Raw genomic sequence first — 12,816 nt, 5'->3', positions numbered from 1 at the left:
GACTGCAGTGTTTTCTTATGTTTATGGTAGCGTGCCTCTCAGGGAATTGAAAGAGTTCTCACTCCACTCCTTGAGTGGCATACCCTGAGGGCGTGACCTGTCATAGTCCACAGGCCAGCTTGTGAGAGTCTGACTTCACTGAAAGGTGTGTCATATGTCATGAAATGCTGCAGCCCTAGCTGCTAATCGTTGTAGTACTTATTGGTCAGGTATAGCATTGCTGGGCCAGGTGAAAATTAGGAATGCAACCATCACAAATAGAATATGAGAAATGGAGGGGAAATATTACAAATACGTTGTATTTCCTGTTTGTTCATATCTTGAATTAGCTCCAGGACTCAGCGGATTCAGCTGAAGATAATGTATTTCTCATCTAATTCCAATCAGTTGTTTGTCGTTGTTATAATTATTACTATTAATTTATAGTAGCACCCACAATTTAAGGACTTCTGACATTCTAATAGAGGTGGTCCCTGCTCCAAGGAGCTCACAGTCAAAGGCTAGAGGCAGACTGGCAGGCAGAAGTTAGGGGAATGGGAAAGGAAACAACGAACAGTGATGTCTTTAAATTCAAGTCAGTTAGATGCACTGTAAACGGCTTGGCAAAAGTGGGACTTCAAGGGGGAAAGAGGAACAAGGTAGAAGGCTTGCCAATGGTCTCATGGAGGTTGCATAGGGGCTTCATGGAAAAAGGCGCTGAGGTGGTTGTGTGAGAAGCTGACACATGAGCAAACAAGTGGGATAGGGGTGAGGGCAGGACACATTGACAAGCTTGAATAAATATGGAGATGCAGAATTCTAGGATGCCAAAGTGGATGGGGAGCCAGTGAGGGGAGTGACCTCATCAAATCAGTAGGGAATGAAGATGCATTCTGTCTGGTGTGACCAGGGGCGGCTCCAGGCACCAGCACGCCAAGCACGTGCCTGGGGCGGCAAGCCCTGGAGGCGGCCTGCTGGTTGCCACGAGGATGGTAGTCAGGCTGCCTTCGGCGGCATGCCTGCGAGAGGTCTGTCGGTCCCGTGGTTTCAGCGGCAATTCGGCAGCAGGTATGCTGAAGCCGCGGGACCGGGGACCTCCCGCAGGCATGCCGCCGAAGGCAGCCTGCCTACCGTGCTTGGGGTGGCAAAATACATAGAGCCACCCCTGGGTGTGATGAGGGCCTGACCAAGCAACATCGCTGTGGAAATCACTATAAAAGGACAGATGTTGTAGTTGGTGAGGAGGAGAAAACACCAGGAGAAGGCGGCAGGGCTGCCCTGTACTTCCAGTGTGTTCAAAGAGTGCAGTGTCACCTGTGACATTTCTAATACTGAGTTTTTAGTTTTTTCATGTTTTTTTAAGGGTGCCCTTGTGGTTAAAGTTTGCCCCAACACCAAGACTAAGGCTACATCTACACTACAGGGGGGGGTCGATTTAAGATATGCAAATTCAGCTACGCGAATAGCGTAGCTGAATTCGACGTATCGCAGCCAACTTACCCCGCTGTAGGGACGGCGGCAAAATCGACCTCTGCGGCTTCCCGTCGATGGCGCTTACTCCCACCTCTGCTGGTGGAGTAAGAGCATCGATTCGGGGATCGATTGTCGCGTCCCAATGGGACGCGATAAATCGATCCCCGAGAGGTCGATTTCTACCCGCCGATTCAGGCGGGTAGTGTAGACCCAGCCTCAGTGCCATATGCTCCCTTCGAGCTGCAGTGCCCACACAGGACTTCCACTGAATCAAGTGGGAATTCTGTCTAGTCCTGAGAGTAGAATAATGACTCTTAATGTCCCTTTTGTCTACCCAGTGTATCCTAGATTCTGTGAAGTGTCACAACACTGTGATTTCATAAAAACAAAAACTACAAATATTTTATCAATATTGTGTAAAGGCTGATATGTCTAACAAAGATTAATAGCCTAACAAACGGTTAACTCCAGCCGCGTTTTCCCATTCTTTTTTCAGGGCCCCTTGCCGCAAGGGGCTGAGCATCTACTGTGAGATATTAAGTGCCATCAGCTCCCATGGGAAATAAATGTACTTAACTTTGTGTCTTTGTTTAGGGTAACCCTGGATTGGACAATGACATCAAAGGGTCGAAAGGTTCAAAAGGAGAACAGGGAAGACAGGTAACTATTTAGAAATATGTGACTTTGCTTACTGTACATTGTTTCAAATACTAACCTACAATCCTTTAAAATATAGCTATATAGAGCAAATTAAAAGTAATCCATTGATAACCAAGGCTGTTAAAAATAGTATGACAATTCTATCGTTCCTAATTTTATACCACACAATACATCAGAAATCAACAAGATGACATTCAATAAAGACAAGTGCAAAGTACCACACTTGGGAAGGAGAAGTCAAATGCACCACTATAAAATAGGGAATAACTAGCTAGGTAGTAGCACTGCTGAAAAGGTTCTGGGGTTATAGTGGATCACAAATTGAACATGAATCAATAATATGATGCAGCTGCAAAAAAGGCTAATATTCTGGGATGTATTTACAGGAGACTTGTATGGAAGACACCGGAGGTAATTGTTCCTTTCTACTCCGCCTTGGCGAGGCCTCAATTCAAGTACTCTGTTCCTTTCTAGGTAGAAAGATATGGATGAATTGGAGGGAGTCCAGATGAGGGCAACAAAAATGATGAAAGGTTCCGAAAACCTGACCTACAAGGAAAGGTTAAACAACCTGGGCATATTTAGTCTTGAGAAAAGAAGACTGAGGGAGGGACCTGATAAGTCTTCAAATCTGTTTACAACAGCCCTTAACATGATGACCATCAGTTGTTCTCCAGGTCCACTGAAGATGGGACACGAAATAATGGGCTTAATCTGTAGCAAGGGAGGTTTAGGTGGAATCTCAAGAAAAACTTTCCAACTGTAAAGGCAGCTAAGCTCTGGCATAGGCTTCCAAGGGAGGTTGTGGAATCCGCATCACTGGAGGTTACTTGTCATGAATGGTCTAGGTTTACTTTGTCCTGCCTCAGCACAGGGGGCTGGATTTGATGATCTGCTGAAGTCCCTTCCAGTCCTACATTTCTATGGTTCTCTGATTCTAGCCTTATGGGTGATTTGAGATCCATGAATCTGCACTCTGCGGTCCGGCTTTGGAAGTGGTCTTACATTTTTTTAAAGAGATGAAAAATAACCAAGGTGTGGATATATGATGAATAATCATACCTACTGTCATCTGTGGCATATCTATTATTATTTATTATTATTATTGTTTTTAAAACCTTTCTTGTAGTAAATTAATGAACTTCCACAGAAAATCTTGCAAAGTGTGTGTGCGGGGAAAGTACTTAGAACTATTTATGGGCCCAATACTACACAGTGCCCAGCACCCCCCAGAAGGTGCCAATCCCCCCTGAACTTCAATTGATTTCACTGTAGAGCAGTTATGGAGCACCAGTACAAGACTTGGATTATCTGCACAGTATGCAGGAGATCAGTTTTGATAGACAAAACAGAATGGTAACTGTAATGACAAACATGCAGCACCTTCCAGACAAATATAATTTGAGGGCAACATCAGTGATTATTTTGATGGCACTACTTTATGAAATGTACTGTAACACAATGGCATTTCTTTGACAATGTTGCATAGATGAAGTTGTGCAATTAAAATACTATGTTTCTGTTCTTAATTCTGACAGGGGTAAGCAGTTGCAGATGTTGTGTGCCCAAGTGTTATGAAAAAAAATTTTTCCCATTGGTTTGCATATCCATTGTTCATGACTAGATGGCTTAATAATCTGGAAAAATATAAAACGTTTGGAATTTGAGTGACAATTGAGATAACATGAAATTAAATTTCTCATTTACAGGGTGAAAGAGGACCAATGGGCTCACCGGGGTCACCAGGCTCTCAGAGAACCACAGTAAGAACCATATAGACAAGGAGACTAAATATGCAAAGGAAATGCTTGTAATTAATCCAAGGTAGAAAGAATGATCTCAGAGTCCATAAATTTAACCTTGATCGATCGATCGGTCGGTCAGCCTCCATTCACTGTAGGAAGATGAGATAAATAAATCTCTGATAGATTGCCCTGAAAAAATTAACCGTAGCAATAGCCTCTGATTCCAGGCAAACTCTTTCCTCCTGAATAGGACTATCCAACACAACTGACTGACTATCAGAGACAAAATAGCTTCCTCATTTCTTTCAAATTTGGAACCTACTGCAATACTGCCCAGTTTCTGTCCCCCAATGCTTGCTGATGACTTCACTTCTCTGCTTCCAAAGAAAAAGAAATTCTACAAAGATAAGGATTTGCATTAACGTACTCTTTCTTCTGGTGTGGCAGTGTAGCAGGATCACCAGGCTCCTACCTCTATCCCTGTCTACAAACTACTCAGAGATCCTTGTGCTGGTTCAACACCTTGTGCAGTTTATTTACAAATGGATTCCCACCACCTTCATAATACATACAGCTCTTGTAACAAGCAGGGGAGCGCAATCTCTCTTCTGCTTGCTTCCCCCTTTCCACTTCCTTTCTGTACCTATTTGTGGGCTCTGCCTAAGGGCTTAATTAGCCTTTCTGCCCTTCCCCACCCACAAATTAGGCACAGCTGTGCTTAATCAGCTCCATTCTGCCTTGCTTGATTGGAGCTGCTGTGAACAGAGTGCTGACTCGGCCTTTCTTGCCTAGCACTCTGTCATAGACAGTTACCAATAAGAACAGACTAAAGAGGTGGGAACCTTTCTCTCTGCTTGGTGGGAAATGTCTTTAAGCTCTACTGCCAAAACCAATGTTATAAACACATCTGTTTTGCCAGGGCGGACAGGGCATGAATGTTTTAGTCCTTCTCTTGGCACAGCAGGAAGTGTGTGAGCAGTAAGCAAAAGTGATAGCAAAGTAATATCCTGACACATCCATAATAACTTTCGCATTTGCTTTGCTCTCAATCACTGTTCTAGCATGTACAGTAACTTGAGCACGTAGTAAAGCATTGTGTGAACATCAAATTATCTGGAAAAAAAATTGACAGTTGCCACAGCTTCTCTACTGTTTGTCATTTAATTGAGAGATATAACTGGGGTCTAACAGATGTCTAACAAACAACTATCTTGTCTTGTGTCAGGGAGCAAAAGGTCAAAGAGGAACACCAGGTCCACAGGTAGGTTTCCTTAATTTCCCATATCTACAGTAGAACTAACGTGGGAGCTTTCCTGCCTTCTAAAATATTTGCAGAGAGAGTCCAATATTTATTTTAAATTTGTTATAGCATATAACATAAAGGACAAATCCTGTTTGCCTTACTCATGCAATTAATCTCAGTTTGTTCAGTGATACTACTTGTGGGTCCTAGTTCAGCAATGTGTATGCTTCAAGTCCCATTGAAGAACTAGTCCCATTCATGAGAACCCATGCTGAAAGCCCATGCTGTTGCCTCAGTGTAATCCATAGTTGTCTGTGTGGGTTTTTTTTAAAAAAAGGCCCCAAATGGCTGGGAACTTCAAGATGGGATTGGCAGTCTGTTACCATTCAAGTGATGATTGAACCTGGTGCTAGTATAAACAAAAGGAGCTTTCAGCCATACCTGTACTTGTTTTCATCTCTTCACACTGAGTGTACAGACATTCTAGGCTTCAGTCTAGGTGACAGTCGTGGAATGTCATTGTACTGAGTAAGCCTGTGCTGAGATACTTTGCTGAATAGACTTGGACTATTGAATCTAGGCTTGCAAGTATGAGCTGAGCGGGATCAGACCCTCATACTATAACGAGCACCATAAAAATCCAAATTGTACAAAATATGGCACTGTAGAGAATTAATAGTGAAAGATCATGGATGCATAATATTTTATTTGAAGGACATTGTCAAGTCAAACTTGAATCTAAATGAGATCTTGTGACAAGAAGTTTTTACAAAACCTGAGAGCAATAAAAAAGTTTCCATAATTTTCCATCGCAACAAAAATAATCATTTCCCTGCAGTGTTTTCAGTTCAATCAGCACTGAGACACTAAAAGTGAAACTGAGATTTTTGTTGTCAAAGGCAGAGAAATGAAAAACTGAAAATAAACCAGAATAAATATTTTCAGTTTTAATCATCTGAGATATTAGAAGTGTGTTTGTTTCAAGAAGATTTTTAACCTGGTAACATTCCTTTACAAAATACTTTTTGCTCTTTAAACAAAGATCAAGACACATTATGTTGCACAGTACCTAGTACTGGATTGCATTGTATAGGCACTGCCCCATGTTAGAAGCAGTATGGGATAGAATCCAGAAGACATGCACATTCTGCTTGCCTCTTTGAGGTCTATAGATGTGGTAGCCTCACTGAGTCCTTGGGCTGAGGTGAGTGCAGAGTTGTAATTGTGATGTGCCCCTAAAGGGTAAAACGTGGGCAGGAGGCTCCTTGCACTCTCCCTCAGTTATGCACAATTGTATGGCAAAGTACTGTCCAACTGCTAAACTGAAAAACCATGTCTCAAAAACCATGTTTCAGGCATTTTGTCTTATAACAGCTGCCTTGGTTATAAGCTCAGCGTGCTTTGTGGCAATAAATGAGCTTCACTTAATTTCTGGATTTTAAAAACAAACAATTTTTTAAATCCATGCGTTGCAACGACCAACTTTATCAGCATATCCTACCATATTTTTAATAGTCTGTGAAGACACTATGCTAAAAAAATGTAATTTGATCTAAATGCTGACTCTTTAGAGAAACATCACTTAATGAAAAGAAAAAAGGTGTTCAAATGCCAAATAAATGGTATTAGAAATTGAAAATATCATACTGTTCTCCAGGCAGATCAGTCACTGTTATGATCACTTGAAAAAATTGTTACAAGATTCTGTCTCTTAATACAGGGGGAGAAAGGAGCTCCTGGTTTGACGGGCTTTCCAGGAGAACCAGGATTTCCAGGATCCCAGGTGAATATTAACATCTTAACATGAATATTCATCTAGGTCAGGAGTTCTCAAACTTCATTGCACTGTGAGCCCCCCCCTTCTGACAACAAAAATTACTACACGACCCTAGGAGGGGGGATTGAAGCCTGAGCCCACATGAGCCCCACTGCCCTAGGTGTGGGGGCCAATGCCAAAGCCTGGTGGGGGCAAAACTGAAGCCCTTGGACTTCTGTCCTAGGCGGGGGGCCTATAACCTGGGCCCTGCCACCCAGGGCTGCAGCCCTCAGGCTTTGGCTTTGACCACGGGTGGTGGGCTTTGGGCTTTGGCCCTGGGCAATGGGGCTTTGGCCCCAGGCCCCGGCAAGTCTAATACCAGCCCTGGTGACCCCCAGAGTTTGAGAACCGCTGATCTAGGTATTTTCGAGAAGGAGGAGGACTTGAAATACAAAGGAGAAATGAAATAGTCTATGTCCAAAAATCATATAACCCAGTGTCCATACTCACACAAAGCTTAGTCCTGCCTTGAGTGCAGGGAACTGGACTAAATTACCTCTCGTGGTCCCTACCAGTTCTATGATTCTATAAAGCACAGCCAACATGTCAGTGAATATATTGTTGGTGGCTGTGAAGCACTGGCAGCATTGGCTTGAGTCGGGCATAGCATAGTAAGGCAGACACAGTGCAAACTTCCCCACACAGCTCTGCCTTTCGTGGCTTGCAATACCTCTGATGTTCCAGTCCTGCCCTTCTGTTGAGCAAATACTGCCCAAGTATGCCTCCTATCTAGATCTGGACTTCTGACCACAGTTTTCTGTGGCCCAGATTGGAAGCCTCTTCCTCATGTTGATGAGTAATCCAGTGAAATAGCTTGTGGAACCAGAGTGAGTAAGGGATTCACAATCTGGCCCCGTGTGATTTTAGACATGTTTTAGATCCCTGTATTGTAAATATGGATATAGATTCATTCTTGGAGGCTGCAAATTGAAGAAACTATATTGGGGATTTCCTTGAAGCTAACACCTGGGGGGGCTGCCGCACCAGAGGGCCATCCCATGGGTGTGAATCCGCATCCTTCTCAGCAAGCCTCTCGCATCCTGTGGCAAGGCGATGACTCACCAGCGCAGTGCCTCCTGCTGGTTGTCCAGGGAATTAGCTTTTCCAGCTTTGGAGCGCCCTCTGCCAGCCGCTATCCCACGTGCCTCAGGCCCCCATATCCCTCCTGGTGTCCCTTTACCTTGGGTGCTGCTCCCTGGCAGTACCCCCAGTCTCTGGGTCTCTCCATCCCAGGGAACCCCCAACCATCTATCCCCACCTTGCCTCAGGGGCTACTGCCAATCACCATCTATCCCACGCTCACTGGGACGGACTGCAGTCTGTGAACCACTCATTATCAGCAAGGGGGGATTTGGACCTGCTGCCTTTGCCTACCCCGGGCTGCCCCTCTGCAACCCCAGAACCTGCTTCAGGCCTTCAGCAAGGCCTGCAGGCTGTGGGGTTTTCCAGCCTGGAGCTCCCCAGCTTCTCTAGCCTTTCCCCAGCCCTGCTCCACTCCAGGTACCCTGCTGAGCTCCCAAGCAGCCAGGCCCACCTCTCTCCACAGCTAGAGAGGCTGCCTGAGCTCCTGGCCCACAGACTTTTATAGGGCCAGCTGTGGCCTGATTTGGGTGTGGCCCCAGCTGTGGCTGCCTTCCCCATCAGCCTAGTCTTTGGCTCGCAGCCCCCGCCCTCTCCCAGGTCTGACTGTAACCCTTTCAGGGCCGGAGCAGGTGACCACCCCGCTACACATCCCCTCCAAATTGCCCCAGACTGCCAGATGCTGGGACTGGATGTCAGGGGATGGATCACTTGATCTTTGCCTTGTTCTGCTCATTCCCTTTGGGGCATCTGGTATTGGCCACTGTTGGACGACAGAATACTGGGCTGGATGGACCATTGGTCTGACCCAGCATGTCCCTTCTTATGTTCTTGCGTGCACCTGGACCTCTTCAGCAGGAAGGAACTGGGGGCAGCTGAACTCCTGTTCTTGGCTGACTGTCTGCTATGGGAACCCAGTGTCTGTAGCTGTGTGTGCTAGAACTCACTGGTTACTTTTTCTTTACATTTTTAATGCTTTGTGTTTTGCATTGGTGGGGGGGGGGTCCTGGTGCCACCAGAGACCTTTGCTGACATCTTAGCAGCCTCCCTTGAGTGTATCTTACCATCTGGACAGGATTCCTCCCATCCTTCCCCCTACAGATCTCCCTAGTCCTCCCTGCTCCATCTCCCCCCCCCTCCCCCAGCCCCACCTATGCAGCTGGAGAGTAGCTGTGCCCCTGAATCTTTGTTTCCCCATATGTAAAATGGGGAGAATACCCATCACATAGTGATGATATAAGGATGAATCAGGTGGTGTTTTAAGAGCACTTTCAAGACATAACACCTATATAAAGAGCTACATGGTGTTATTTCTTAAGACAGGGTATTTAATATTTCTGTTTGTAATATATGCATTTGTGTATTAACTGGATTTTCTGTCATCTAACATACCTTCTAGGGACAAAAAGGGATTAAAGGTGTGAAAGGAGAGAAAGGAAGTGAAGGAAATAAAGGTCTTCAGGTAAAAATACTGTGTGAAGTTCACTTAGTGTTCTACTCACTGTGTGTGTAACCAGTGGGAGACTTCATTTTTACTGCTGTTTTACTGCATTCTTTGTTTCAAAATTCCTGTGCAGTGTATCATGATACCCTGTCAGAGAGAAATGTATTCGTAAGGGGCTAAAGGAATTTTAAACATTTCAGAGCAATGCTAAACTGTTTTACATTCTAAGAAAAAAAATCTGCAATAGCTATATAACAATTTGTTTATATTCTAACATGACCCACCAGTTTATTTAAGGGTACAGGAGCGTGTGTGTGTGGGTTTGCATAAATATTGCAAAACATTGATTAAAATAATGGTTTTAAGCTTGTAAAATGAACTACTCGAGAGTTAGAAAATAACAGAACTTTTGCTTTATGATAGTGTTTTATTAAATGACATACAGCTTCCTGAGTCTCATAGTTGTAGCTGGTACCTTGACAGTCACAGAAACTGCACCACTGAGTCTGAACCACGGTACAGCCACCGAATCTGGACCCATCTACTAGATAATTTAACAAGAAAGCTATCCAAATCTTCTTCCTGCTCTCCATTTGGCAGGCGGAGCAATTATCAGTTTGATTTTTCTAGGCTGGGTTTTTCAAACGTTGGGGGGGGAAATTCCCATTGGGATGAGATGTAGGCCAGTGCTGAGTACTTTTAAAAATCTCACCTAACATTTATATTTGCTTAGTTGCCATACTTGCCTTTCTCTTGGCAGTACTGTCTAAAAGAAATGGCTGATGATTCTGTTGCTCTCTTTGCTTTTTTGTATTTGGCACTTTGCATCTTAACTGAGCAGCTATATTTTACATGTTTCCAAAGTATTTACAGTCAATTTACCATATAGAGAGGCTAGATCCCTAATTTCTTCCAGGATAGTCTTTATTTCTGACAAGTTGCCACCTTTCTTGTGACCAGAGTCTCTGGAAAACCATTGCACTGAAAGAGCTAGACACACCGAGTTTCAACAATAGAAGAAACTGTATTAGGGAGTTTCCTGAAGCTAACAATGGGTCTTCTCCTGATTCTCTCGTGTAAACTTCCTTCAAGCCATATATGTTGTTTGGGTAGATTTGTGTTCGGAAGATGTGGCCACTGTGACAAAATAAAAAAGTGAGACAAAATTCTGCTTCTGTTTATGATGGGAGTGGGGAACTCCCATTGAAATCAATATGATCCATATAAACCTGATACAAAGCAGTGGAGATTGTATCCATGTAACTAAAGACCGAATTAGGCCTTTTTGTTTATATATGACTAATATGGAGACTGTGTGGATGAGAAGCCAGTAGTAACTTTGTCTGGATTATTTTTTTATGAACGAAGAATAGGTTTTAAGTCTACAGTATAATCACTTTATAGACACGTCTCTATTTGTCTGGAATTGAGAAAGCAACGTTTGATGGATACTGAAAAAATGTTCTGTACCAGTCAAACTAGTGAATGGCCTTCATCTTGTACACTGTTGCTGCCATGCTGGTAGGAAAATAAACGTTTGAAGCAATGAATACTTGAAGCAATGAATCTAAATGTTATTGATGTTGACTGCTTTTGCTGCCTGCCAGATATCTACAGGAAAAGCACAGGTGGCACAGTTAAGACTAGATTCTTGTCATTCTACATGAAGTGCTAATGTGGTGGTGTTTGTTGAAGCTGAGCCATTGAACATCATTATATGGTTGTTACAAGTTGCAAAAAGAAGCAAAGTGATTTGTTTGGGTTTTTTTCCAAATTCTCACTAGATATCTTATGTTCATTTAATTTCAGTGTGAACTGGGAGTTGCAGGTCCAAAAGGGAGTCCTGGCAGTCCTGGGATGAGAGGAAATAAAGTAGGTTTCATTCCTTTAACTATTGTTGTTGTTTTAAACGTTAATTTGTTTGTTCCCACCTGAAGATCTTGCCTTTGAGACTGCTCCTGAAAAAATCATTCAGGCAAAAGTCAATGGCAGGTTTTTTTTTTTTTTTAAATGACTATAGGTCTTTGATCTGAGTGGCAGCTGTATGCACAGTCCAAGGGCAGTGCATAATCATAAGTATGGCTACGTTTCAGTCATGGGTATTTTTAGTAAGTCATGCACAGGTCATGGGCAGTAAACAAAAATTCACAGCCCGTGACCTGTCCATGACTTTTACTATACACTCCTAACTAAAACTTGCTCCGGGGGTGCCCCGGCGCTCTGGGGGGCGGGCTGGGGGGAGGCTGTGGGTGCTGGGATGGGGGTGGCCCGGCTCCCCCGCTGGAGCTGAGGGGGACACGGGTGGTGGTGGTGGCACACGGCCCAGGACCGCTGCTGGTGTTGTGGGAGGTGGAGGCGCACAGCCCGGGACCCCCATTAGTGCTGGGGGGGGGAAGAGGGGAGGCGGGCGGCGGTGCGTGGCCTGTGATCCCCACTGGCACTGGGGGAGAGGGTTGGCCACGCTGTAGGCTCCCTGCCTGGCTCTGACAGGCAGCTCCCTGCAACTCGTAGGGGGAGGGGCGGCCAGGCAGACTCTATGCGCTGCTCCCGCCACAAGCGCTGGCTCCACAGCTCCCATTGGCTGGGAACCACAGCCAATGGGAGCTGCTGGGGCAGTACCTGCGGGCATGGGCAGCATGTGGAGCCCCCATGTCCCTCTGCCTAGAAGCTGCAGGGACATGCTGGTGAGAGCCAGGGAGCACCCCCACGCCGAAGTAAGCACCACCCCACACCCCAACCCCCTGCCCCAGCCTGAGCCCCTTCCCACACACCCCTGAGCCAGCTGCACTGTCTACTGCAGAAGTCACAGAGGTCACAGAAAGTCATGGTATCTGACTTCCGTGATCTCCATGACAGACATGCAGCCTTAATCGTAAGTAATTAAGTGAGCTTTACTGTTTATCTTTATTAAACCTTTGGATTGTAGCTTCTACAGTATTCTTAAAATCAGTTGGATAGAAAGCTTAATCAGGCTCTGTGGGTTTAAAAGATATTACTTACAAGTCTCAGCTCATATTAATTGCATTTAACAGGGAGAATATGGTGATCCTGGAGAGAAAGGACAGAGAGGGCCACCAGGTCAACGGGGAATTCAGGTTTGTGTTTTATTCTCTCCATGGGCAGTGTGTGGCCAAAAGCTAGTTCTTAATTTATAAATTGCCAATCCTGTCGCTTCTCTCTGTCCTCCTCATATTTGGGTTGCTACATAGACACTTAGAATTAATATAGACATTAATAGCTGGAGTAAAGCACTGACGGAAAAAACAGATGATTTAAATATAATGCTCTATTTACAGGGAGACAATGGTGCTGATAGATATGGTGAACCAGGAAAGAAAGGAGCAAAGGTAAATATGAAAAAGGAAAAAGAAATGGA

At 44.5% G+C, this 12,816-nt stretch overlaps 1 protein-coding gene across 1 annotated transcript in view; it reads left to right on the top strand.

Moving 5' to 3' along the window:
* The window catches only part of LOC128831314 (collagen alpha-6(VI) chain-like), a 96,399-nt gene that overhangs the window by 53,038 nt on the left and 30,545 nt on the right, over positions 1-12,816 (top strand). Inside the window, exons 19-26 of the mRNA XM_054017626.1 lie at positions 2,047-2,112; positions 3,822-3,875; positions 5,083-5,118; positions 6,821-6,883; positions 9,396-9,458; positions 11,250-11,312; positions 12,473-12,535; positions 12,737-12,787. Coding sequence (XP_053873601.1) covers positions 2,047-2,112; positions 3,822-3,875; positions 5,083-5,118; positions 6,821-6,883; positions 9,396-9,458; positions 11,250-11,312; positions 12,473-12,535; positions 12,737-12,787 — 459 coding nt within the window. The remainder of the gene's footprint in view (positions 1-2,046; positions 2,113-3,821; positions 3,876-5,082; positions 5,119-6,820; positions 6,884-9,395; positions 9,459-11,249; positions 11,313-12,472; positions 12,536-12,736; positions 12,788-12,816) is intronic.

The sequence above is a fragment of the Malaclemys terrapin genome, chromosome 2 (genome assembly GCF_027887155.1).
Source record: "Malaclemys terrapin pileata isolate rMalTer1 chromosome 2, rMalTer1.hap1, whole genome shotgun sequence".
Taxonomy (NCBI): domain Eukaryota; kingdom Metazoa; phylum Chordata; order Testudines; family Emydidae; genus Malaclemys; species Malaclemys terrapin.
Note: the sequence above shows the minus strand (reverse complement) of the source record. Positions and strands in the feature narration are given on the sequence as shown.